We start from the raw sequence: 27587 nt of genomic DNA on the forward strand, positions 1-27587 counted from the left end.
TCGAACAGTTCATTTACAGTACTCACATAAACTGTTAGGTTTGGTGGCTGTGCTAAATTTACTTTCATCTACATGTAAACTGTAAATTTACATCGTATTCATGTCTTAAACTATTGTGGTTTTACTTCTTTTTCTGTTTGTTGGTCTTGTTTCCGTACTATATTTTAAGCACATCGTCATTGTTGGATTCCGACAAAGAAAAATAAATTCAATTGAATTAAATTATTATAAAAATTGTAAATAAAAAAGCTAGAATTCTAGCATTTCTGATATTTGTGATGTTTTCTGATTTTTTGTAAAAACTTTTTAAGTTGATACGTATAAAATTGATTTAAGCAAAACTAGCAAAGCTTTACAATGATCAACTTCTACGCTTTCTTTATCGTATTCTTCATTTCACTTCTACAAGGAAAAACACAAGATGGTAAGTTTAACACGACGCATGTTTACATTTAAAACGTGTTTCACTTTTTGTTTATGAACTAGGTTATTGCTAAACCGAAACTCTTACTTCTAGCTACTGCATCATTACTAGATGTGCATGAACACCTTTCAAAAATGTGATTAAATATCATATTATTTAACTCTTAGTTCTTGCTGTGTGACCTTTCAAAACGTCAGGTGTCGGCATAAAGGAGCCACCCGTTAGTTTGAATGGGGTTGAACAGGTTAAGTTGGTTTCGTAATGCAACAGCTAAGATTTTTGAGCGCCTGCACTTTTTGTTGTTTTTATGTGAAATTTACGATGAGAGTAAACCATTGTCCCTATTTAAATTATTACAATCGAATCTGTCACTAAAATCAACCCATGAAGAATTACGAACACCGATGACAATGAAATACGTAGTTAGCTTCGCGCAAGTAGAACGATAAAAGTGAGTCTCATACTTTAATCCAAGTATCGGGGGATGAGAATATAAGGTTTCCAGTATAGCCTACTAAGCCTTTGGCACCAACGAGAGTAGGGTGGCCAGTTCCTTTCTTTCGGCCCCATTTCCTTGAGCGACTACGCCCACCCAATTTAGTAGGTACATCCTGGGTGGAGGTGAGCGGTGTTTTTTAACAACCAGCTTAAGATAGGAGTCGAACCAGGATTGCATAATTTGAAAACGAGTGCCATCGCCCCGCCATCGTCGAGCAGGTACCCTGTGATATAAAAAGAGCACTTTATATGATTTTGGGTTATAGCCAGTACCGGCGAATTATTTTATGTTAGCAATTTAATATATTCCTCGCAGGCAGAAATTGTTGAACTGGATGTCTAAAATTAAGTTACCGTATTTAGAAACAATAACTAATTAAAATTATTTTGAAAAGTTATTTCCGGACATGTAGCAAAGTACTGTAATGGGCGGGACATGTAGCAAGAATTATAAATCGACTAAAATAACCACAAAAAAGACGTCAAATGTGAAAAGAGCTAGAGGGAGACCGAAAAAAAGATGGCCTGATGACATTGAAGAAAAGATTGGCATCACCTGAATGAGAACAGTGAAAAACAGAATGGTGTGGAAACATAGGTGGAGGTCATCTGCCAGGGGTGGCATGACTGGCTGATAATGATGATGGGATGATGATTTTGTTGTCTGGGAACCTCTGTCATGGTGTAATTTGGTGTAAATTTGGTGTAATTTGATAAAAGCAAAATGTTTAGTCTGTGAGTAATTTTTTTCAAAATTTTAATTTATATCATCGTCTTGCAAAAACCAGAAAGTTTTTCAGATAAAATGAGATAATGTGTTAACTTAGTCAGAATAGAGGTTTTAAGATAAGATATATTCTATTTGTTTATATGCATAAATAAGCTTCAAAAATGGACAATTTTATTATTATTTATAGGTAGGGCTCAGTTGATACACGTGTATCAACTGACCTGACATTTGTATTGATAAAGGCAACCAAATACAAAATTCAAGTGATATGTTTTCTTATAGTGCTTGTTCAATTAATTCTATTATTTTATGAAGTTTCTTCTATTTTTATGCTGTTGTCATTCAGTCTTGCACACATGTTGATATAATCTACAATCTACATGATCAGTGAATGCTCCATGCATCAGTCTTGTAACCAGTGCATTGTTCCTTCATTGACATGATGTGTTGGTTTTGCTTGTGTGCAAGATATGTTATATAAAGATGCTTGTAAGACCATATTTTAAAAGTTATTTTTTAGCTTAGTAGGCTACGCAGTCTAGGTAGTTTATCAACTGACCCTCCATGGTGTATCAACTGACCCTTATGGTGTATCAAGTGACCTGCGGTGACATGTGAGTTGATACACTTGAGTATATTTTTTAACCCATAGAAGATTGGGTTCCTGGAGTCTTGCTCAGTTTAGAGGGGGGGGGGGGGCTGTCGATTCTTCTTATGCTTTAGGAGTGATATCTCTGTTATTTTGTAAAGCACGATTTCAAAATTTGGGATTCACTTTGTAAAATTATTCACGCTGAGCATATCCGAAAATTAAAACTATATGAATTTTAGAACTGCTCATATACGTTGAAATGTTGAGGTGACTTTTGACTGTAATTGTAGCATGAGTTTACACATTATTTTTTGGTAGAGTAATGATGAATTGCATTGCAATGTTGTGATTAAAACTTTTTTTCATAATTTTACATACAGCCAATTCCCTTCACGCTGTGAAACAGTTAGGATTAATTAAATAGGCCAAATTAATTACTTTCATCCAGGTGGTGGGAAAATTGTGAACAAAAGAATATGAAATATTTCAGAGGATGTGCTGAGAAATGCCTCATATCTCTCAATTTATAACCTTTCTTTGCTCAAAATTTCAGCTCAATAGAGGTGAATAAAAGTTAGGAAAAGTCAAGAAATCTTGTGGTCGCAGCTTCAGTGGTTTTAGAGATACAACTGTTGATACAAAAAGTTGAATTGACAGCCCCTCCCCAACCTTCAAAGGGTTAAATTGCGCACTAAGTAAACTGTAAAAATGCGAATTAAAAAAAAATACTAGTCAATAGATGATATAATGTCCCACTAGACCTGAAAATTTCAAACTTTATTCGCATTTACTCTTTGCAAAGCGAATAAACGCGAAAAGTGTATCAACTGACCAGTCTTTCCCTACAACTTTTTATTGGTTAAGTTTTGACAAACGTTACCACTGGGTCACAATGCTATTGTTACGTTTATAATTTACAGAGTTTCCTTTGTATGGAGATATTAATTTCTCATATGACACATTTTGCAACGAGATTTCTGATTCTACAAACGCCAGTGACGAAATCTTATGGATAAGGGATTGTGTTCTGAATGGCTATAGCACAGTGACGTGAGTTCCTTTCAAAACAATTAACCTTAAACTATGCTGTATGTTCTTGAAGCATCGAGCCAAAATTAAGAAATCCAACATATTGCTTGAAAACTTCTACCAACGTTGTGCACTGCACTAGCTAATTACTTGTAAGGATGTTGCACAACGAAGATATGGATTGGTTAGTTTTAAATCATTATCCTGGTACTTACAAACTTGTTTGATAGGTTATGCCCCACAGTGTCGCATACTTGTAAGCTACAGGCTTTGAACCACTGACGTAGGGTCGGTCACAGAGATTGACAAGCGAAGGTTCCGATTGTTGTATGTAAATTATTCCATTCACTTGGTGCTGCTGAATGGAGAGCAGCCCTGAAATGCATTGCTCAAGCGCTTACCTCGTATTATTAATCGTTAACATTCAGTTAAGTATCGTAGTTTAATACTAGATTTAACATATTTAATTACTATAGGAGCCTGGTGTTGTTGTTTCTGGTAATAATTTGTATTTCCATACAGCGCTATTAGCTATCCATTGCAGACATGCGTTGCTCCTTAGCGTTTTACAAAAGTAGTGTCAGTGCAGCCGTATAAAAGCACAGCTGATTTTTATTCTGGAACATTAAAGTTAAGTATCGTAGTTTACTTCACAATGTAGATATTAACGACCTGTTTTAGCCTGATGCTGCAAGTTCGCTGTGGTAATAGCGGATTGCACTAGTTGTTGGAACACAGTTCCCTAGTCATGTGCTATGACGAATGGTGTTGAAGTCAGTGAGTCGTTGTTTTATGCGGCTGTTTTGTTTGGGTTGAGGCTGCTATTTGTTGAGTACAGCATCAGACTTAAACAGGTCGTTAATATCTACATTGTGAAGTAAGCAACGATCATGCTGCTAAAATCGAAGCTCAATCTATTGATTATTATCGTAGTTCACCACCTACATGCAGCATGTTTAATTACTAGGAGTCTCATGATGGTGTTTCTTGCATTTGTATATTTGTGGTGCAACAAACTGTAAATTATTTACTACATATTCATAACATCCGCAACGATGGAATTTCCATTACTTTTGGGAGAGCGAGTCAAAGATGTAAAAAGTTTGAAACGTTTCAGCATTAAATTTCATAGTTAGTAAAATTATGTTTCCTTCATTGCAGTAGGCTAAACACTAACACTAGGAGAACCTAAGCTGTGCGAACCATATTGCTGAGTTATATAGGCTATAGCACCCGTACATCAATCAAATATTTTGCAGGTGTGAAGTCACTTCTAGGTCCTCGATCGGAAATTGCACAGTTAGCCACAAAAAAATTTGCAAATATTTCAAACGGATTCCTAGGATTGACTATTGCAAGCTAGCCTGTCCTAATTACTACCGTTGTGAATCTGGAAAATGCCTGGAAAGATCTACGTTATGCGATGGGAATGTATGCGGGGGGTGCGATGAAGACGACGAATGGAAAACGGGGATAGGTTTTTCATGCGTAAGAAACGGAGAGGTGTGCCGACTTCCCCAGCAACTATTATGGGACAATATAAAAGATTGTGATCAAGGGAATGATCTTTGTTATACAACCAAATTAAACATCAGTGATTCAAGGTAAATGTTTGATTACGAATTAAGCTAAACTTCCATTTATTATTTAATAGTCTAGCTGGGCTGTAACAGATAGCTAGCCTACATACCACTACGACCTAGTTGTGAAAAAAACGCTTAAAAATCAAGCTTAAAAAATAATGTTATAAAGAAATTGAATAAAAGATCTTCAATCTTATTTCTAGTATCTTGTAAATTCAGGGACTTGAGAGATCTCCCGTTTACAATATTCGATGAATCTCTTTGCTTTATGTGCCTTGATGGATCTATGATTGTACCAAAAGAAAAAGTTTGTGATGGGATTTTCCATTGTTCGGATTTATCGGACGAATGCCTTTGTGAAGGAAGGGTGCCAGATTTGTGTGATAAAATTATACTGAAAAACTTTTCAAAGTGTGTTGTACTAAATTATGAACATATATTAGAATATACCAACAACTTACTGTAGAATGTATCAGTTAATTTATCAATAAGGATAGCTGACCATTTTAGCACTTCAACAATTAACATAGGCCACGTTGTATTAAATTTCGGCTTAATACTGTACATTTTGGTATTTATTTTTACTGCAATAATAGCCTATCATATTGATCAATTCTCTTTTCATTTACAAGATTTTAAATCTTTTGTTGTATAACGCATTATCTTGCGCATTCTAAAGATTAAATTCCAGTAATTTTATTTTGTATTTAAAAGTTTTAGCTGAACTTTTTTATAGTTATTAATCGTAGGGAAGTGAACTCAAAAGGGTTTTGTGTAGGCTAGTAGGCTATCAGAGGTGTGCAAATCGTTGAACTATTGCGGATCTGTGTGTTTACACCTCCCTGAGAATTAATCGGAAGGGGTTTTGGATATCGCTCCGGGAAATCGATGTTGAGCTCTGAACGATGCTCATAAAAAAGCAACAACAACAGAAACAGTTAGCCTACAATACACACCATTTTATAACTTCAATTTCTTGCCAAATTTAAACAAAAATTAAACTTGTTTTGCTATTGACAGTCAGAAACAAATCAATTAAGTTACTTGTAATTTTTATACAGGCGTCATGCTTCAGCATCTTGCTCAGTTGGAGAAGTGGTTTGTGGAAATGGAACTTGCATTCTCCGTTCGTCAGTGTGTGATTCGATCGGAGATTGCCATGACAACAGTGACGAAAAGTAGACCATTACTTTCTTATTGCACGCCTAATCGTCACAAAGTTTCAAGTTTTTGTCATCCCAACTTCTTTAAACACAGTTTTAGCCTATATGTAGGCTATCTTTTTGCCATGCTGTAGTTCAGGGGTTACCAACCTTTTTTGCATGCGAGGCACTTTGGCACTAAGGAGAGCTGTGGCGGGCCGCACTAATAACATTTTAGGTAGGTTGACTTTTATGCTAGAAAACAACGCATTTCGTACCCAGTATCCAGCGTTACATGTTGTTCATATTTATGTTAGAATACCGCAGCAACAAAATTAATCGAACAACGTTACTGCCAGGCCAAGCTCCTTTTACACTTTTGACTTTTTTAACATTGTCTAATAAACGAGGCCACTTGTTTTGTGCACTTATAGCGAGGCGAGCGGTTTCATCAGAATATTCATCGCCAAGCAAGAGCGGTGTTGTCACTTCCCTTCACAAAAAATATCTTGCAATTAACAATTTCAGTAAACAAGGAAATGTTTGACACATCGCAATACAGGCAACAATAGTGACCTGCAAACATATCAGCGAAAAATAGTCTCCAATAACAGGGAAAAAGACACCAGACACCATGAAACAAATGCTTGTGGAAATTACCCAAAAATCGTAATTCTATCGTAATTCATGAACATTCTTCCCTTTACAAGCAATGAGTTGGTTTTTCACCCTTTTTGTGAGAGTCTATAAAACCGTCTTTCTTTTATTATAAACAACTGTCACTTGCGATGCTTATCAGTGGGGCAAGAATTTGTTGATTAACAACATTTTCCAGAACTTGCTTCGGCAGTAGGCTACATAATTATACTAAAATTGGAACGATACCGAGAAAATTAGCATGGTCCCTGCGCAAGGATGACACGCAAAATTGTGAAGCGTTCCAAATTTCTTAAAAAAAAAAAAAAAACATTTTGCAGTAGCTTACTAAGCTAAATATTTTCATAATACAATCAGAAAAAGTCTTTAAATTTATATATATTATTTTGCCAATTTATTATAAATTAAGTAGGCACACCGACCTATTTTGTCAACAAAAACTTGCATAAAGAGAACACTGCTCGTGAAACACAATAACGGTGAAACGCACACTAGTGTTTACATGACATTTGCAAACTTAAAATAAGCTACCCTACGCTCACAGACATTTTCGAAATTCGAAAACAGACGTTTCAATCAACCACTGTCCACTGGGACAGTGTGGCTGGACATCGCATTGGAATAGCTACAACCCCCACCTAGAACGATAATCTGATTGGTCGGTCGGTGGAATCGCATGCAAAGCAAAAATATGCTTCTCGGAAAGTATTTTTTGCCTTCCTGCTCTTTAACTTCTCAAGAAAAGTATTTTTGGTTATACTTGTACGCTGATACCTTTCGCGGGCCGCAGCGATACAACGTGGCGGGCCGCCAGTTGGTGACCCCTGCTGTAGTTTATAAATCGAAAAATAGAGAAAATCGAAGAAAATGGCTAAAACTTTGGCTTAAAAAAGATGTTAGAGCCTTTATTTGACAAGACAGCAATTAAACATATTTATTTTAATATTTAAATGTCACGCAACTGTCCAATTGGACGTGAGTTATTTTAGATGCAGTAGGCGGTTTAAACTTAGACTAGTTAAATCAGCTTAACCAATTAACTTAGATTTTGAATAACTGACTTTATCGTTACAACTTAACCTGTGACTTAGGACAGTGACGTAGCTAGAAAGAAAATTTTACCGCGGTAATATCAACTGTTGGAGGGTAAACATTATCTAACATGAATTATAATGGTATTAAAACGTTATAAAGCATTGTTGTTTTGCTGGAAAGATAACATTTTGGAAGGCGATTGCCCTCAACTTCCCCCCTTTGTGACTACGTCCTTGACTTAGGATACCGCAAGTTTTAATAGGTCTGAACTGAATTTATTGACCTGACTTTGTAAGTGCTCGTTCAGGTTCAGTTACTGTCAAGGAACATTACGATGCAAAGATGGACTTGCTTCAAACAAAGGAGAAGATTGCAGGTAAAAATGAATGTTGTAGCTTATGCTGTATACAGTTACAATGCAAACCTCACGGCTTCAAATAATATTCAAATAGTAAAGAGTTGCATTAAGTTCAAATAGTAACCAGTTGCATTAATTTCAAATAGTAACCAGTTGCATAAAGTTCAAATAGTAACCAGTTGCATTAAGTTCAAATAGTAACCAGTTGCATTAAGTTCAAATAGTAACTAGTTGCATTAAGTTCAAATAGTAACCAGTTGCATTAATTTCAAACAGTAACCAGTTGCATTAAGTTCAAATAGTAACCAGTTGCATTAAGTTCAAATAGTAACCAGTTGCATTAAGTTCAAATAGTAACCAGTTGCATAAAGTTCAAATAGTAACCAGTTGTTATTGCATTTCTAAGATGTCCTCAAATTCGGAGCAGCTTGTGCTCAAAGGAAGCAATCATTCAATCAAGCATTGTTGGAAAAATCTGCGATGGATTAGGCCAGTGTATGCCTCACCAACGCATAGACTTGTTACATAATTTCACTACAACCCCAGTGATATGGCCCTCTGAGCTAATTGGCTACGCAGCAGATGAGTGTGAGGCAGTTTGTGCTCATCCCATCGATTCACTTTACAACTGCACTGCACCTTATCAAAGAGTTAGTTTATATGAAGAGTTCACAACGCCAGTTGTATATGGAAAACCTCTTGTGAGTTTTTTTGAATGTGAGGTAAGCAAAGATTTCGAAAAGTTATATTTTAACGATGTTTGCATAAGGTTGAAATTGCATTCAGCAACATTAAGTTTCTGTAAAGTGCTTGTAGTATTGTAGACTATCATTATAGTTGTTTACATACCTTTTTTTTTAATATACAGAAGCCTGGACTATAAAAAGGACGTTTTTCCACAGCACTTCGAATTACACAATAATCAAAACTACACTAGTTTTCTTTAATCAGATTGCCTTTTCCAATTATTGGGGTCATGCTGGCTGGAAGATTAGCATTCTCTTTATTTAGATTTGCTTTACGTTATTATAAACTTAGAAATAAATTACAAATTTTCGTGCAGGTTAGAGAATAATTTGAACGAGTAGCCTATGGCAACCTGGAGATGCGGCCTGATTTGTCACATTTTGCAGATTTTGATTACAGCTAACTGCTAGTGTTTGACTAACATTTTCTGAGATCTCTTTACTTTTTGCTGTCTCTTAATGATATAAAAAATTTTTGTTGCCTTGGGGAAGCAATAGCAAATGAGAAAAAGTAAGTTGAAAAACGCTCAGTAAGACTGTTATTGAAAAATTAACAGTCTTACTAAAATATTCGAAATCAAATTTTCTTTGTTTTTGAATATCTAAGGATGTTAAAATCTATTGTGTCATCTGGAGAAAACAGTAAAGAAAGCGTAAAAATATAATTTTTAGAAAATTGCAATTAAACATTTGCCCAAAGTTGGCAAAATCTGGAAACTTCTGCAAAATGTGACAAATCAGGCTGTATCTTTAGGTAGCCATGAGTAGCCTCATCATCATTTCCCTGCCTCTATCTCCACAACGATCGTCCATTGTTCTTATTAAAATTAAAAAAACCTGATTTGTTCATGTTAAAGAATTTTTGAAGATTTCCAGACGTGGACAGTGGACACCCCAGGTGCCTCTATCTAGGAAGTCGAGCCATCATTACCTAATGTTCAACAGTTTTCTCAGTTTAAAAAAAATGGTATTACGATTCGCAATTGAATGGTTAAATAAATCCTTGTTGCAAGTTAAAGATTCGAAACAAAAAATCAAAACAAACAAAAAAGGATTGGAACTGGAAAATTTTAACTATAACTTTTGAATGGAAACCATCCCATGATAACAGTGTAGATACCACAGTACCGACATAAGTGTTATAAAACTCTACCATGTTTAAAAGAAAAATTGCGAGTCGGAAGAAAAAAATTCAGATAATATGAAACCAAGGAACTTTCAGAAATAATTAATTAAACTACCATTCAACGTTTTATAGGCAGAGAAAACTTTTTCTCAAACCGTAGAAAATTTCATTATCAGATCACCGCTTCAATGCGTGATGGAAATCTACAGATAAATCTGCATCAAGCATTGCAGAGTGCAAAAAACAGTGTTGCAGAACGCGTTTTCGAATATTAAATTCTCATCAGTGCAACTACGTTTATGAACGCAATAACAACGGTTAAATTTAAACTCAATACAATACATTACAAACATTATAAGGACATATTCTCACTGTTCAATTGAATATTAATAAATCCAGAGACATCAGAAAATCACTTCCCGCATTCAATTCCAGACCGACATTACTCGCTTAAGGTTTTTTTTGTTAAAACAAACTTAATGTTCAAAGCAAAAAAGCCATCACAATGAACATCTACCGAAGTATACTAATTTACAGTACTTAGATAAGCACTGAAAATTAATAGACGGTATTGTTATTAATATCAATTCAATATGATTTCAGTGATTATAATACAATGTAATACAGTAGCGTATCCAATTAATTAGCGACGACCTTTTAAAGTACACGTTAATTCGAACAGAAATAAGAATTTATCAAAAGTCTCAGTCATTTTAGAAAGATTTCACCACCGGTTACAGGACCATCTTTGCTTGTTTTTTGACAGAGTCAACTCTGATTGATCATATACGCCTTGGAGAGTAGCTAGTTGAGAAAATTCAGATGTAGACATTTTCTAAAAAATGTAGACATTTCAAGCTACATGCCTTTTAAGTCAACCGCAACTGCACGTTGTGTTCAATAACTTTGTACCGCAAGGATGACGCTGTTATTGTATTTCAGTATTATTTTCCTGGTGCTGTTCTATGTGATGGAAACAGAGAATGCTTCAGTAGACTTCCAGACCATGATGAGTTGAACTGTACTGATCGACATTACTGTCAAGCAGGGAACCTTGTAAGTATCGCAATGGATCAGATTTGTGATGGAATTCCAGATTGTGATGATAATTCTGATGAGACAAAACATCGATGTACAGAAAGATTTTATTGTAAATCTCTGGAGGGATACAAGGTATGTTGGTAAATGTTGATAGTTTCATTTCAACGTTAGATAGGTGGTTTAAAGCAGTGATTCTCAACCTTTTTTGGCCCATGGACCACTTTGCTAAGTTGACGCCTCATGAACGCCATTAGTCGAAACTGTATTGCACATAGGTCAGAAAACTCAAGGGCGTGTTTAATCTTAGTCCTTAGACTCCTTAATAAAACAATACTTAATAAACTAATTAAGCAAACCCTCATAATTTGCATAGTTAAGCTTAACTACTTGAATACACATAATTTTAATTTCAAATTTTATTCTAACAAAACATCATGCACAATTGCACATATTGTTTCAATAAAATGTTAATGCCTAAGTTGCCAGTTTTGCCTTCTTAGCAACATGAGCTTCTGACATTTTGTTAATTTGAAAGCACTGCAGAATACCATACTTAATTAAGCGTTTGAAAACGCATAACGTGTGACATGCATAAAATAATTTAATTAACATTTAGTGAAACAGCACATAGCTCTACTCTCCCTTTACAACTTTGTACCATGAAGAAGCCCAATCTTCGTGCACCGACAATTCCACAACAATTACAGCAACATATGATTTATTGATTAGGCCTGCCAGCACTTCACTTATGCCTTAAACAGTTCAATAGCCTACTCGTCAACTGGTAAAATAAGTTCAAAAACTGCTGAGCTTATGCTAATCTAGCACTTACAGAAAAATCGATCAAAAATCACGCAGTAAACATGATTATCATGTAACGCTGACATACAATCATACAATCATACATGCTACATAATTTTTTACACCTGTATGCAGTCCTTACATAATTTACTGTAGTAAATGATATAATTTTGAAGAATTTTTTATAAAAGATTTATAAAACTCTCTGTGGACCAACAGAAATTCTTGGTGGACCACCAGTGGTCCACCTGGACAACGTTGAGAATCACTGGTTTAAAGATAAAAGCCAGCTTAAAGGCCAAGTTTGTGCAGATATAAATATCTATCTATCTTTTCTCACCAAGTCAATAAATTAATGTTCTCACCATTAAATTGCTAAGCATGGTTTCAGTACATTCTGCATTGCTTCTTAACAGTATAATATAATCTACTGCCACTTGTTTTCGGGGGTATAGAAGTGTAAGATTGGTTTTTGACATGCATTGTCGAGCGTTAAACAGACGAACGTGGGCTGACTTTTATGCTCTGGGAGTGATTTCCGATGTGCTGAGGTGAGCACGATTGCAGTTCCATTGCGTGCATTTATGCAACTTTTACTCTAATTTTCAGCAACATAAATTCAAACACAATTTGTAAGACAAAGTGGCACTTGTCGTATGAAATAAGAAATATTTTGGTGAGCACCTCCAAAAGTAGACCAAGTCATTGAATGTTGGCAAGGCATATGCGCAAACAAGCATTCATTGATTTTTAAAACCGTTTTTTAAGTATTTACAATTAAAATTTAATGAGACTGTATGCCAATCACTTTATCCGTAAATATTTGAAACTTTTCACCCCATGATTCTAATCCTACAGCGTGTGGTTAGTGCAACATTACGTTGCTATGAGGTCAGTTAAACCTTAGCTTGCAAAACGGCTCACGAAAACATTTTAATATATTCTTTATTTTAATTTATTCTTATTTTAAAACGTTCTTTTTATTCTGCATAGAAGTAATATTTTATTTACTGTGGTGCGTTGTCATTGAGATAAGAATTGATTTGGAAAACTTTGCTTTTCAACAAAGTCATATTTAGGAATATAAACATTTGTTTTAGATATCCCTGCTTTCATCACATCTTCTCAAAAGAGGAAAAAAAACTAATGGTTCGTTTGGATTTACAGGTTTCCATTAAAAACAGTTCAGTTTGCGACTTTCACATCAATTGTGACGATGGTTCTGATGAACGCGACTGCAATGACGACAGATTTTATTGTGAGAATGGTGATCCAATGTTTGTTCGAAGCAAACGGGTAATTGCGATATTAAATTGACTAGATTGGTGAAGGAATTATATCATAATTTTAAAATTTTAAGTTAATCAAAACGTTGTGCAGCTTGATGATCAAAGTATCTTCTCGTTCTATTCATAAATGGATTGATTTTATCTCACTCATCAGTACCGTATCCTCTGATACCTAGTTTGTTTTTGTTTTTTCAATCACAACGCAGTAACTTCATTTTATGTTTTAAGTAGTTCATTAATTCCAATCTACAAACGTGCAACTCTTCCAGTTTATCTAATGAAAAAATTAGGAGCCCAAAGCAAAAAGAAAACCAATCAATAGTTTTTTATCTACAGTCCATCTAATGTTTCAAATCATTTGGTTAGACTAACACTCACAACAGTATTTCAATAAATGTTATAATTTATTTTGAGGAACCGGTTTTCGTCCAATCGGTTCCTCAGCACAACTGGATCGAAACGAAAAAATTACAATAAATTGATATCAATACAACTAGTCCAAAACAAACAAAAATTAATACATTTATTACGTAAAAGTCAATTAATATTTAAACCTCCATTTTTTTTCTTTTTCCTTTTCCCTTTCTTCATAGTTTTGGTAAATATGCCAAATACAGAAAATATTGCAATAATCAAATATTAAGATTGACCTGATCCGTACATGTAGTTGTGAACAGTAGAATAACTCAAATAGTTTACTCAGCAAGCAGGATTAAGAAATGCTTATGTCGGTGAAATCTGTAACAGACGCTTCTAGTTGTTCTTCTAGAGCTCAAAGTGTAAACTTATGTTAAAAAACAAAAATGTTTCAAAAACAGTTTAGTTTTTGAGACGTTTGCATTTTGCTCTCTTTCGGTTTCCTTGTTAAAGTAAGAAACGTTGAGTATCTCAGAAACAATGAAACTATTTAAAAAAATAATAATAATGAACAGACGAATTCATGTAATGGTCTAAAGTTTTATCTTTCACTTCTTCTTCTGTCAAGTCTTCTAAAGTTCGTTGATACACCACAGATTGACACATTCTTCCGCAACGGAGTTATACACTGACAGGTCCCACCTACTGCACGGGTGGCAAGCCGACGGCAAACAAGAAGGTGGTCCGCTGTTTGGGGCTCGGTGCCACAGACATAATCTACTAGCCCCACTCCACCATTGCAGACTTAGTGCGTCCAACACCGGTTCTGAGTCGATTTAATGTTTTCCACTTTGCCCAGGGAGCGTTTGCTCCTGGGGGGAGGGACTCTGATGGTGGGACCTTCATTTCAGTGTGTGATGAGTCATTTTCGAATTGTTGTTTCCATTGCTTAAGTCTTGTTTCTTTTTTTGTTAAAGTTAATGGCTGAACGTGTGTTAGGAAGCTTTTTCTTGATTTCAACCGGGTTTGTGCAGCAGTTTTTCCATATAGAGGATGTTTTTCATCACATGTTTGTTTAAGCCTTTCAGCTTGAGTGTTCACGTCTCTTATGTGTGGTGGTGCAATACCAGCAAGCAGATAAAATTTGTGGGTATTTGTGGGCTTCAGACATCCAGTAATAAGACGACAAGAATGATTGACTACCGAGGTTAGCTTCGATGAGTGACAGGACCTGTTCCAAACAGGGCATGCATATTCTGCTGTGGAGTAGCACAAAACCAATGCGGTCATTCTGAGGGTTTGTGGATTAGTGCCCCACCCAGAGTTGGTAAGCTTCCTCAGGATATTGTTTCTGGTGTTAACCTTAGCCTTTGTGTTTACAATGTGCTTTTTGTAGCTGAAAGTACGGTCAAGTGTCACTCCAAGGTAGACGGGGTTAGGGCAATGCTCCAGCTCTGCTCCCGACTTGAAGATTTTGAGGTTCCTTGTAGCTTTTCTGTTTTTTAGGTGGAAAGAACATACTTGTGTCTTTGAAGGGTTAGCTTTGAGGTAATTGTTGGTGTGATATTATGTTCTCCTCGAGCGACTTTGTGAGGTTTGTTCTATAGCAACAAAGGTCTTTTCTTGCGATGTTATGGAAAGATCGTCGGCGTATATAAACCGCTTAGTGTGTTGATCTATCGGCTGATCGTTGGTGTATATGTTATACAGTAACAGTGCTAGAACACTTCCTTGAGGAAGTCCATTCCGTTGATGATGCCAGCCGCTTGTTTTTGAATTCAGGATAACTTGGAATCGTCTGTTGTGGAGTGTCGTTGCTATAAGCTTTGTTACTGCAGCATCTTTGGACATCTGCAAAATCTTTATCAGCAGAAGACGACGGTTAACTGTGTCATAAGCCGAAGATAGGTCAAGAAATGCAGCACCAGTAATCATACCTTTCTGGAATCCGTCTTCAATATGTTGCGTTAGACACAGCAATTGACCTTTTGTTGACTATCCAAGTCGGAAGCCAGCTTGTCGGGGAATTAGGTGTGGTTCAACAGAAGGTGATAGTCGGCCAAGAATTAACCTCTCGAACAATTTGTAAAGGTGACACAGTAAAGAAATTGGTCTGAAGCTTTTTGCTAGCGATGGATCTTTTCTAGGTTTCAGAAGAGCAATGATCCGTGCTTTCAACCAATTCTTTGGGATGTGTTTCTTTGTCATGCAACAATTGAATAGTTTTAGAAGCCACTTTCTAGCCAAAGGACCAAAATGTTTTTTTTCTTCAGTGAAAATGCCATCTTTCAGTGGAAAAATATTATTTTAAAGAGTTTTTGAATCTTTCAAATTTTTAAATATTCTCTACTGCCACCTTGTAGCGGAAAAAATAATCAAAGATGCAAAAAATATTTTGTGGAAATTGTTGACACAAAAACATGACATTTCAATTATTGGGTTTCTTGGTGTCTATTCTAAATGTAATTTAGTATTGGCTAAAGTAATGATATGATTTGATATAGTGACAAATATTCGATTTCATTTCACCAAAACAACCCACAAAGTTGTTGAGAAAACACTAAAACCTAGGATTGTTATGTAAGTCATATCATAAACACTTGTAAAGTCGCAAACTATAAACTTGAGGACACCCCAACAACTACTAATGTTCTCGGAAAAACTTGCGTTCAGATTCAATGGCGCACGGAATTCGTAACTGTACTGTATGTGTATTTGCAAGAGAAATGCAAAACTTAATAATCGCAAACATGCATTTTTAATTTCTGTGACCTATTCGTAACCTATGCAGATCACAAGTTAATAATAGTGATTTAATTATTATGAAAACACAATAGTTTTTTTTTTGTACTCTAAACCTTCAAACCATTTGGCTAGGCTAGCACACACAACAGTATTTCAGTAAAAACTTATAATTTATAATTGGAAACCGCGACTTTTGTCTAATACAGCGGTTCCCAACCTGCGGGTCGCGACCCCAACTGGGGTCGCCTGACAATTCGCCTGGGGTCACTTGAGGCCTTCTGAAAAGTTTAGAATTTTATTAGTTTAGAAATTTAGAAAGTTAACTCTTAACAATGGGCAACTCACCACAGAGTGCATCGCAATTTTACTAGAGTCTATTTTACTATTTTCAATTTTCAAAAGTTTGCAGTGAGTTGGATGCATCCAATAATGTTCTGTTATTTCACACCAGGGTGAGATGGTTGTCCAGAGGCAAAGTTTTGAAACGTGTTTTTGATCTTCGTGATGAATTAAAAACATTTTTTAATCAAAAATCTATATCACAGTTTGAAGCACTTTTCGGCGACAAAACCAACTTCACAAAATTGTTTACTTGGTTGACATCTTTGCAATCTTAAATGAGTTAAATTTGGCTCTCCAAGGACCAAATGCAACATGCCTAGAATTGTCAGGAAAGATTCGAGCATTCCAGTTGAAACTTCAATTTTGGCAAAAAAAAATTGGATGAAAATAGAATTTACATGTTGCCGAACTTATCTGCTTTCTTTGAGGAAAATGATATTGAACAGGAAACAATGAACTTTATTTGGCTCAAAAGTTTTGGATACCAAATTTTGGATCAAAAGTTTGCAGTCATATCCCGTTCTGTCTGAGATCGCATTGCGCCTGATTTTTCCTTTTCCAACAACATACCTTTGTGAAACAGGCTTTTCAAGCTTGTTCGTTATCAAATTTAAATACAGGAGCAGACTTGATGCAGAAGATGATCTGCGTTGTACTCTTGCAAAGACTGCTCCAAGGATTTCAGATCTGGCTAAAAAGAAGCAAGCACAGCCTTCTCACTGAACAAATTGTTGTGTTGATTTGTTGTGTTGTTTATTTATTTATTTAGAAGTCAAATTTAATATATAGCCTAGTAGCCTACTAGCAGAGATGTACGTATACGCCGCAAATTCTACGCCGCATACTTGCGGCGTAGATTTTTTGTTTACGCTAACGCTTATGGCCACATTTTTTGGATAGTTTGCGCTTGAGGCTGCGCTGTAAAGTTTTTTGCGTTTTTTTAGCGCATAGCGTCAACACATACTTTTTAATGTATTTTTTTTTCGCTACAACATGCCAATACCTTCCAGCGCTGCAGTTGAAAGAATGTTTTCAATGGGCAAAGACATATTGGAACCAAAACGCAGCAAAATGTCAGATGAACACTTTCAGATGCTTGTGTTTCTTTGTGGAAATTCAAAATAAAACTTGTTTGTTTCAAGTGGTTTATACCGTGTGAATGTTTGGCACCTAGCAAACACAATGAGTTTACGCTAGTGTATGCGCTTACGCTGACGCCGCCAACTTTTTTTACAAGTTACGTTGACGCATGCGGCGTATGATTTTTCGAACGTTTGCGTTTACGCTGACGGCGTCAATATCTTTTGTATGCGCGTACATCACTGCCTACTAGTTAGCTCCAAAAGTGCAGTGAAGGAGGATCAACCCAACTAAGTTTATTCTTGGGGTCATCGCAACTTGGCAAATGTTATAAAAGAGTCACGGCACCAAAAAGGTTGGGAACCGCTGGTCTAATAGGACTCATCAGCACAGCTGAATCGAAACAAACACATTATAATATCAATTGATAGAAGTACAACAGATCAGTAGATCACCCATTTGAGGAAGTGTCTTAGTACCAAATCGTTTTTTCCAGTTAACTTTTCCCACGTTTGATTTAATTATTATGTAATAAATTGAACTACAGTAATAATACTTTTTATTTAAACTAATCATTCAATTTGTTTTTCTTTTTTTGAAACGCAAAAGAAACGATACTGAACAAATAAAGTAGAGCAACAAAAGGAAGTTGTAGCTAAATCGTAATGATTAAGACGTAGCCTATATGTACAAGATCTAATTATGGTATGTGTATGGATGAATATAACTAGACACAGCCACCAATTTATTGTAGTAATGCGTTCAAACAAAATTATTTTATCATTAACTGCAATGCAATGCTGTAAGGAAGTGAGACATGGTGCTTACGGGAAAACGAATTGGCAATTTTAAGACGAACTGAGAGTGCGATGGTGAGAGCAATGTGTGGTGTGAAGCTGATGGACAAAAGAAATACTGAAGAACTTATGAACTTGCTTGGGTTGAATGAGAATGTTAATAAGTTAGCGAAAGCGAATGGAATAAGGTGGTATAGGCATGTTTTGAGAAGGGATGAAGATGATGTTTTGAGAAGGGATGAAGATGATGTTTTGAGAAGGGATGAAGATGATGTTTTGAGAAGAGCGCTGGAGTTGCAAGTGGAGGGTCAAAGAAAACAAGGAAGACCAAGAAAACGTGGAAAAGGCAAGTTGAAGAGAGCAGCAAGGTGGGCTTGACAAGAGAGGACGCGTTAGACAGGTCGATGTGGAGGCAGGGTGTGAAGGCGATTGCGGCACTTGTAGGAGAATCTGGCCACCCTCGGTAACGGGTTATCACCGGATGAAAACTGGACTACTACTACTACTACTACATTACAAGTCCACGATAAAATCATTAGCCTACCTATCTTACTTTTGTTAATATTCGATAGTCAACTTTTCAGATGTTTGATGGTCGAAAAGATTGTAGCGACTTGAGCGATGAGTGTCCAACACAATCTGAGGCTATAAACGAAGATATTTTTTCATCGCGATATGAGTTGATAGCAAACCCAATTTTAAGAGCACTTGTTTGGATAATGGGTATCCTTGCAATAACAGGAAATGCGGTGAGCGACAATCTGTTCTACATTTGATACCAAACAATTTACGACTTTACTGCTAAAACCAACAAACTATGGAATTTTTCTTATTACACTGAAATTGCAGTAATCTGACCAAACTCAATTAGAAACTGTTTTTTGAATCAATGTCTAACTTATCCTAGGCTATACCTATATTACATTTTAAGAATTGCTGCTATATGATAAGCTGATTACTAGGGCAACCAAAAGTCAACAAAGTCAACATTTTTTTGCCTTGTTCGAAGTTTATAAAACGTCCATAAACTAAATTTTAGTCTGACACGAAGAAAGGTTTCAAAGTTATTAAGTAAAAAAAAGTCAAATTTCATGGTTAGGTCAAAATTTTCTTTTAACCTAGTTTTTCTTCTCTCTATTGATATTTTATTAAAACTTCACAGATTTTGAATTTTTGTTGCAATTTCTGTTGCTATTCTGACGTAATGATCCATTTGTTGCAATTTTTGAGGTAATAACCTTGTCTTGCCCACTAGGCTACTGACGATAGAATGTAGGCTAGGCGTGGAAGGTAGGTAACGTGGTCTTTGTTCTTGATTAGGTGAATGCTCAAATCATTATACATATAGTATTGAGTTTTAGCTTCCTGATGTTCTCAAATTTGTCTTTAGATAGTTTATAATTATACCTAACGTTAAACAATTAAATTCTTCTAAAGTTCGTAGTACACTGCTTGATTACGCTCCTGAGTTTACCTTAACACGTAAACGTGAGTGACTGAAGACAGGAACTTCAAAGGCGATAATGTCAAACATTACTTGATGTTGAAGTATAATACTGCAGAACCCTCTCAGTAATTTCCAGATATTTAAAGACACTCCATATTTATCTTTTGCACCTTTTCGAGTTACTTTCATTACCTGTTCGTTAGCTGTGGTGTCGTTAATTGAGTCTTCCCCACTTTTCTTTTATTTAATTAGAAAAAGAATATATCCTTACCTAACGGTTTGATTTCTAATCTGCTTTGTATTTTACATTTGGGTTGCAAACGCAGAAAGTTATTGGTCAAAATTGGTAAATTAATAAAGTCAAAATTTCAAGATTTTAGGTCAAAAAATTGGTTGCCCTACTGATTACTGATTAAAACTCTTGTATTGCTGAATCTTATCTAACACAGCTGAAAGGATTGGAAAGTTTCATAATTTAAAAAAGTTAATTTTCTAACAACGGTACTCGTAACAGAGACTGCATGCAGAAAGTTGTAAAGTGATTTAGTACCTTACTAACATATTATCTGAAGCATTTTGTGTATTCATTGCAAAATAAGTAAGATATAGGACTAAATATGTAGGTGTCTGCTCAATGATCCAAATATACTTTTAGATTAGCCAGAATATATTTCTTTGATAATAATTAATATTTTGTTATAGCCTAATGTTTCTAATGAAAAATCCTTCTATCGTTTGTGGCTTAAACAGCTAATTTCTTTACCAGGTAGTCATTGGTGGACAAACAAAGGCATTGAGAAAGCTGATACAAAAAGGAGGTGCAGCCCCAATGAGAACTAACCTTCTGTTGGTTTTAAACCTAGCTGTAGCGGACGGACTAATGGGCGTGTATCTAATTTTCCTTGGAATTGCTGGAGCTTTGTATAGTGGAGAGTTTTGTTTGCATAGCCTCAACTGGCTGTCGAGTAACACATGCACGCTTATGGGTGTGCTAGTTGTGCTATCCAGTGAAACGTCTGTCATCACCATGGTATTTTTGACATCATTCCGATTGTACGCTATATTGCAGGTAGATATACTCATTTCTCATTCGTATAGGCTAAGTAACATTAGAGTATATTTCCATTTTGTTTTCGACCTTGGTCCTGTTGTGAAATGGTCACCGCACCAGTAATATTTATTAAAATTTTAACTGCTTTAAAAGATCTGAAGCCCGAGTTTTTAAAAACAGATAAAAGTCTTGAACATGAAATTTGCAAAAAGAACAAGAAAGCCACGCTCAGTGCTGAACTCATCTTTTTGTCAGAGTTTTCACTTTGTAAAAAGCCGTGGCCCTCAAAGGATTAGCTGTAGTATTGTTATACGGTAAGTTAGTTACATTTAAAAAAAATTGCTCAGTCAGATACTCACCTCCAATAAGCTGTAGTAGTAACAACATGGTGTGGGGTGATTAAAAGGACCAAGACTCGCAGCCGCCAGGCTTGGGGCTATGTATGAACACGCACACAGAGAAACAGTAAGTCAATTATTGTATTCAACTGTCGACGAGACGACAGCGGCGATGAAGAAGAAGTGAAGGTTTCTGTGACAACACAGCAACAACAAACGATTAACACACAATGATACCATGATACCATGATACCATGATGATGACAATAATGATGCATGATACCAAAGCAGGACAACCAGTTTAAAATATGGCTTGGTCGCAACACCTTAACATATTAACACAGTAACACACTTATTCTAATTCAACTGAAAAACAGCAGCACCGATATTAGATCGCATTCACTATCAGTGGCTAACTAGTTGCTGTAAACGCTAAACTGATCTTTACATGCACTGGCAAACAAAACCCAATGTCAATCAGTGGTCCCATCCACAAATTTGAAAGAAAAAACTAGATTTTATCTAAAAAAAAACAGATAAGCCAAAAAAAATGTTTATAATAGCTAACTGAGTAGAAAAGCTTTGAGATGTCTACTACACTTTCTGAGGTCTTTAAATTTTGTACTATCCATCGACTATTCAAATACATTTCATTCTACAACAGTTATTTTCTGCAAGTCTGTTTGTCCTTGGAGTCATTTTTCATAACGTTGATGGCAAACAGCCAAACACCCTCGGTTAATTCGCTCATTAATTTTGTTTTAGGTTCCCAGGTATGACAGTTTTGCTCCGCTCTTTTCATGGTCTGTTTTGCTATCAACAAATCTTTAACAAAACTAATGATACTCACTCAGGAGAGCAGCCTGATAAAACTGCAATTGAACTTGACTGAAAGTCATTACCGGTACTCAAACTGGAAACTGAATGCTTTATTTGTGATCAGGAGGGGGAGCTAGCTTATAGCTTTCAAATCAGACAGAATTTATTTTAGATAGGCTATATTTTGTAGCTGGTTAATTCAGCTCGCGATTCCTATAATTTTATGCAAAATCAATAGATATTTAAGAAAAGTTAAAAATGCAGAAAAAAACCCAGATATCAACGCTTAAAATAACAAACTGAAAAACCTAGACGAGTAGCAAAAAACCCAAAATATGGGTTTAAAAACCCGGGAATAGAAGCCCTGACCTCAATGAACAAAGAAACGTAGTAGCGAACTCAGATGAGATTATGACGTAACCATCACATCACACCTTCAGGTAAGACACCACGAATTGCCATTTAAGGAATTCGAATTTAGCTGGTGACATATAAGAAGGAGGTGGACAAATACGATGTAACGGGCTAGCAAAAAGCCTACATGATATAAAATGTAGGCTTCAACATGCAGGATTTTTCTCTGCTTTGTAGCAAAACTCTTATTCAACTTTCCGACATGTCAGAAATAACAACGGAGATTAACGATCCATTTAATGGAATTCTCGCTACTATATAGCATGGTGCACAGCAGTTTATAAAGATCAACTTATTAGATTCAGTATATCCTGTTAACAATGTTTGTAACACATTAATGATGCAAACAAGCTTCTACAAAGTAACAGTTATGAAAAGAATATGTTTTTTTCAGCCATTTCAAGCATCTAACAAACCAACGAAATTGACGGTGATTATTCTGATGATGGTGTCATGGGGCATTGCGTTCGTTTTGGCTTTGCTTCCCCTTTCCAAAAGTAATCAGCATTTGTTCTCAAACAAGGCTGTGATTGCTGGAAATCCATTCTTTGAAAATGCTACAGTGACTTTTGATTCTGCCAAGATATGGTCTGAAAAATTGATCACATTTCATCCAAGATATGTCAACGCCACTAACCACAAAGTCACACAAATTCGTGAATCCACGTCTTGGCATGAGCTGCAAAACATATTGGAAACCAAAAATAGTTCCACTGTTTTGGATGTTACAAGTTATTTGGGGTAAGTAAATGTTACAATTAGGTGTTAATCATGATTCTTGACCAAAGCAAACTCTACCCATCCCTCCCTTATATTTCGAGCAAACATTTTTACAAGCACTGTAATGCTCAAAATCTTATGTTGAGAGAAGAGGTTTTGAAGTTCCTGAATCTTTCATTGGGCTAACGTAATTTTATTTAATGAAAATTTTGACGTAGGCCTGTAGTTGACATTAAAGGAATGCCATTTGTAGCATTTTTTAGGCTAACTAAGAAGAAAAAATTGTGATTTTAAACATTGGCATAGTATTTGTATGTATGCTGTTTTGTTTATAGCTGGACCAAAAACAGATTACTTGGATGTTGCATTTTGTTTAGATATTACAGCGCAAGCAGTGTTTGCATTCCGCGACTGTTTGTGACAACACAAGATAAAGCGTGGCAATTTACCCTATCAATCTCCGTTTTTAACTTTATGGCTTTCACATACGTCCTCATAGCATACTGCTTTATTATGTATCTATCAAAGAAACAGGAAAGACAGAGAGCTAGAATCGTTTCTCAAAACAGTCAACATAAAAGAAGGATGGAAAGTAAGTCCAAACGTTAATAGCGCTCTAATACAAAAAGTAATCATATATTCTATCTCCGTGTATTTTATCGTCTATTTATCATCATCATCAATAGCCTGCCAAACATCCATACCGAGTCTTCTCTACTGTTCAAGGGTGGTAAAAGCAAAGCCCCTCGGCCCTTCTAGTGACGAAGAAGTTTCAAACGAAGAAGAATCATTAAGATATTTAAATTTGATATGAAGTGAAACATCAATGTTACAGCTTGTTGGTTGTTTGAATTTGAATCTTTATCTTCGGACTGACAAAGTCTTGATTGGTTATTTCTGGTAGTTTCTCGTGTACTTGTAAAGGCTTTTGACGCAGGGCCGGTTACCGAAATTGACAGAGTAAAATTTCCGATAGCTGAAGTCTTGTTGCCGGAGAATTATTCCATTCATTAGGTGCCACTGAATGGAGAGCGGTCCTTAGAATGATATGCTTAAGCGCACACCCGGAAAGTCGAACCAGCTCAGCTTGGTTTTGAAGCTTCTTCGTTAACGAAGTCACACGCCAACCAACTGAGCTATTGGAGTGGCTAAAGGTGGATTTGGTGGCAGTCGATTATTGGAAATTTATAAAGGATTACACTTAACACAATGTGCTATTGTAGCCCTTTGTGACATAACTGTGCTTGAGGCAAGTTTGATACACTTAAAACCAGGGCTTCGGAGCAGGCGTAAATGTTAAGTTGCTCAAGCTCCGGAGCTCTCTTTTGTCATAAATTATCTCCATCTCCTGCTTTGGAGCTTATTGATACCACTTCTCCGGCTCCGGCTCCAGCTCCAGGCTCCCAAAAGTGCTTTCATTAAAATAATGACCACATATCAATTTAATTTCTAAACCTTATAATTGCCTGCACTCAACTGTTGCTAAAAATGACACAAATTTATGAAATTTAAGGTACTTTCATCAAAATGTCATGCAGAACTGTATTTCAAAACAAATTCGTTAATTCGACGTCTGATTACGCAAATAATTTCTTGATTTTGTGAAAGGTTGCTGTTAAATCACAGTATATGAATGTAGCCAAAAGTAGTAGCATCTTATGGAATACATCGGAGCCGGAGCTATTTTTCAAATAACTGGCTCTAGCTCCAGCTCTACTTGAATTTCACGTAGAGCTCCGGCTCCAGCTTCATTGAAAATGCACGGCTCCGGGGCTCCGGCTCCTTGCTCCAGCTCCAAAGCCCTGCTTAAAACTACGACTTTTATTTCTAGCCCACATGATACAATGAAAATGTAAAAAAATTTTTTATAGCACCAAAAAATATTTAAAGCTCAACTAATGAAAATAAAAACAGAAGTAGGCTAGTGAAGTATGTAATTATTTTTCTCATACGTTTCACAGAGGAGAGGAATTTGCAATGCATTGACAAGTGATCTTCGACTTATTTTTTATTTCAAGTTATGTCACAATAAAACAAAAGTCATTCACAAGAGTTGAAATCCAACGCAGCATGGGATGGAAACATAAAAACATTGTATTTCAATACATTTTGAATAGCACAATCAAAATGCTGTCAGAGTAAGCTAATTAATTAGTTCCTTTTACTAAAACAACTGGGCCACAGCTGCTGCAGTGTTACATACGAACCGTCACTGATAGTGGGCTACCATTTGGATTTTTTTCAATGTTGTACCAAAAGAATCAAAGGCCCAACGCTCATGAAAATAATAAAATGGTGCTGTTGCGCCCGAGCACTCTCTGACGTCACGTGCGCTGGTATCCACTTGATTTTTACACATACGGCGGACTTATAGCGCAATCCTGCGTCTCGCTTAGAAATCTAGAAAATTGAATTTAGGGAATTGTAAACAATGAACTTTTGGAAGAATGCCTAATCGCATTCTGACTAGTGCTTCATGGACACGTAGATTTGCCGTTATGTTACATAGCATGGTTGTGTACAGCGCTTGCAATACTCACAGTAGCGCTTTCCCAATCAAGACTAGAATCCTTCTTCGGCAACTAACTTATAACTATGATTCCTGACTTACTTTGGTTATTTAGTCTGACTTAGCGGCACTCAGTTTTACTCAGTATTACTCAGAAGAATGCTTAATTTCTAACCATGTAGGACGACAGAGCATTGTACTGAGTTCTGGTGGTGGAATCGTTAGTTGTTCTAGTGTTTTAATTCGGTGCTCTTGTTGGATTCTGTCGTGAATCAATAGTGAAGACCTCATGTCCAGGTTACTCCTCGCCATTCAATCATGCCCGAGAGTGTCGCCGTCCTATTGACGGCTGTGTATGGGCGGGCATGCTAATCTGCAGCGTCCGCTACAGTGTTATTCAACATGTTCAATAATCGTTATTCAAAATAATCTATTATACCTACAACAAGATCTAGCAATAATTTATGTGTTTGTTACAGCGATGCAAAGAAAAATCCTTCGTTTGGTGATCACAGATTTTTGTTGCTGGGTTCCGATTTCTGTTATGGCTTTTGCTTATTTCAACAACGTTTCTATTTCAAGCGTGGCCTACGTAGTGTCAGCCATTGTACTGTTGCCCATCAACAGCGCCTTGAATCCAATTCTCTACTCATCCTTTGTTGAAAAGTTGACAAAGAAGATCCGCAAAGGTGTAAGGAGACACTCTTACACGCGCTCTACAGTCACTGACGTTGTCTCGGAATCTAGACTTTGAATCGAAATCGCTAAACACGTCAAAGCAATCACTATCAAAAGATTTCATTATTTAGCCAGTGTGTTTTGTGCACGTTATTATAATGTAATAAGTCTTTGATAAACTAATGAAACATACCAGACATGATAATAAAACTAAACCACCACATAATCTGCTCTACAAATTCGTGGAACGAGATTGATTTTAAATATTTACCCTCAGACTGACAAAGCCTTGATAAGTGATTCCTAGTTGTTCCAGTTACGGAGCTCTCGGGATGGGTATGATTACGTTTTGAGACTACCTCTGGAAAATTGGTCTTGTTGCATCAACATATTTTTGAAGCCTTTTCATTAGTTGTAGTCACATGTCTTCAAAAATGTAAAGAGCATTTTATTTAAAAATACTTAACGTATAGTGACAATGTTTAATAATTATTATATAGGCTATATTTATTTGGAATAAACAATATATGTTATTAATATTACTGCACAAAAAGTGTTCAATGCCAAGCAAGTAAGCTAAGCAGAACAAATTACATCAAATTCAGTTACTATTCTGTAAAAAACCTATACAACCTGTTTCACTCTTACTTGGGATCATCAGAAGGTCTTTATTCAAATAGAATTATATTTGAATAGTAGAGGTTTTTAGAAAGTAGTAACTGAATCTGATATATTTGGAATATATTATTGTTTTAAAACTTTTAAATATAAGCGTTTTAGGTTATATACATTTCCGGTATATATTTATAGTTAAAATTTAGATATCATCGTTGCGATATTAGGCTACATGAGTGAGTTAGAGTACATTTAGGCTATTTACAGCATGTAGCCCTATTAAAGTGCTTCATGTAGCCGTTTCTGGTTTGCCGTTTGTTACAATGAAGTTGACTCATAGTGGACATTTGGATATAAAGCCAGGTGTTCAGGGCTTTCTAGCACTTCTGATATTGTGTGATGCTACTACGAAAACAACCCAAAGATTAATCTAAATTTAAAAAAAAAACTCTTCTAAGTTTTGGCAAGAGTAAATGTTGATAATCGGAGTTGTGGTTGATTATCATCACAAAAGTTGATCACTTCTGACTGAGACGTGTCAACCGCGTTTTGACTTTTTAACATAAACAATTGGCTTATATAAGTTACAAGTTGCCCTATAGGCCTACTTGGAAAATCAATTAT

At 35.9% G+C, this 27587-nt stretch overlaps 1 protein-coding gene and 1 pseudogene across 1 annotated transcript; both read left to right on the plus strand.

Moving 5' to 3' along the window:
* Window positions 1-319: 319 nt before the first annotated feature.
* LOC145773681 (uncharacterized) lies at window positions 320-26783 on the plus strand. The gene is made up of 14 exons (XM_082584817.1): window positions 320-424; window positions 3165-3294; window positions 4533-4877; window positions 5076-5267; window positions 5918-6024; window positions 7998-8066; window positions 8595-8770; window positions 10863-11093; window positions 12930-13058; window positions 18957-19121; window positions 20586-20888; window positions 22836-23182; window positions 23539-23753; window positions 26150-26783. The coding sequence occupies exons 1-14, from the start codon at window positions 358-360 to the stop codon at window positions 26422-26424; spliced, it is 2751 nt and encodes a 916-aa protein (XP_082440943.1). The 5' UTR covers window positions 320-357; the 3' UTR covers window positions 26425-26783.
* Window positions 6848-6948, plus strand: LOC145774948 (U6 spliceosomal RNA; annotated as a pseudogene).
* Window positions 26784-27587: the final 804 nt, after the last annotated feature.

Source organism: Aplidium turbinatum, chromosome 7 (genome assembly GCF_918807975.1).
Source record: "Aplidium turbinatum chromosome 7, kaAplTurb1.1, whole genome shotgun sequence".
Lineage (NCBI taxonomy): Eukaryota > Metazoa > Chordata > Ascidiacea > Aplousobranchia > Polyclinidae > Aplidium > Aplidium turbinatum.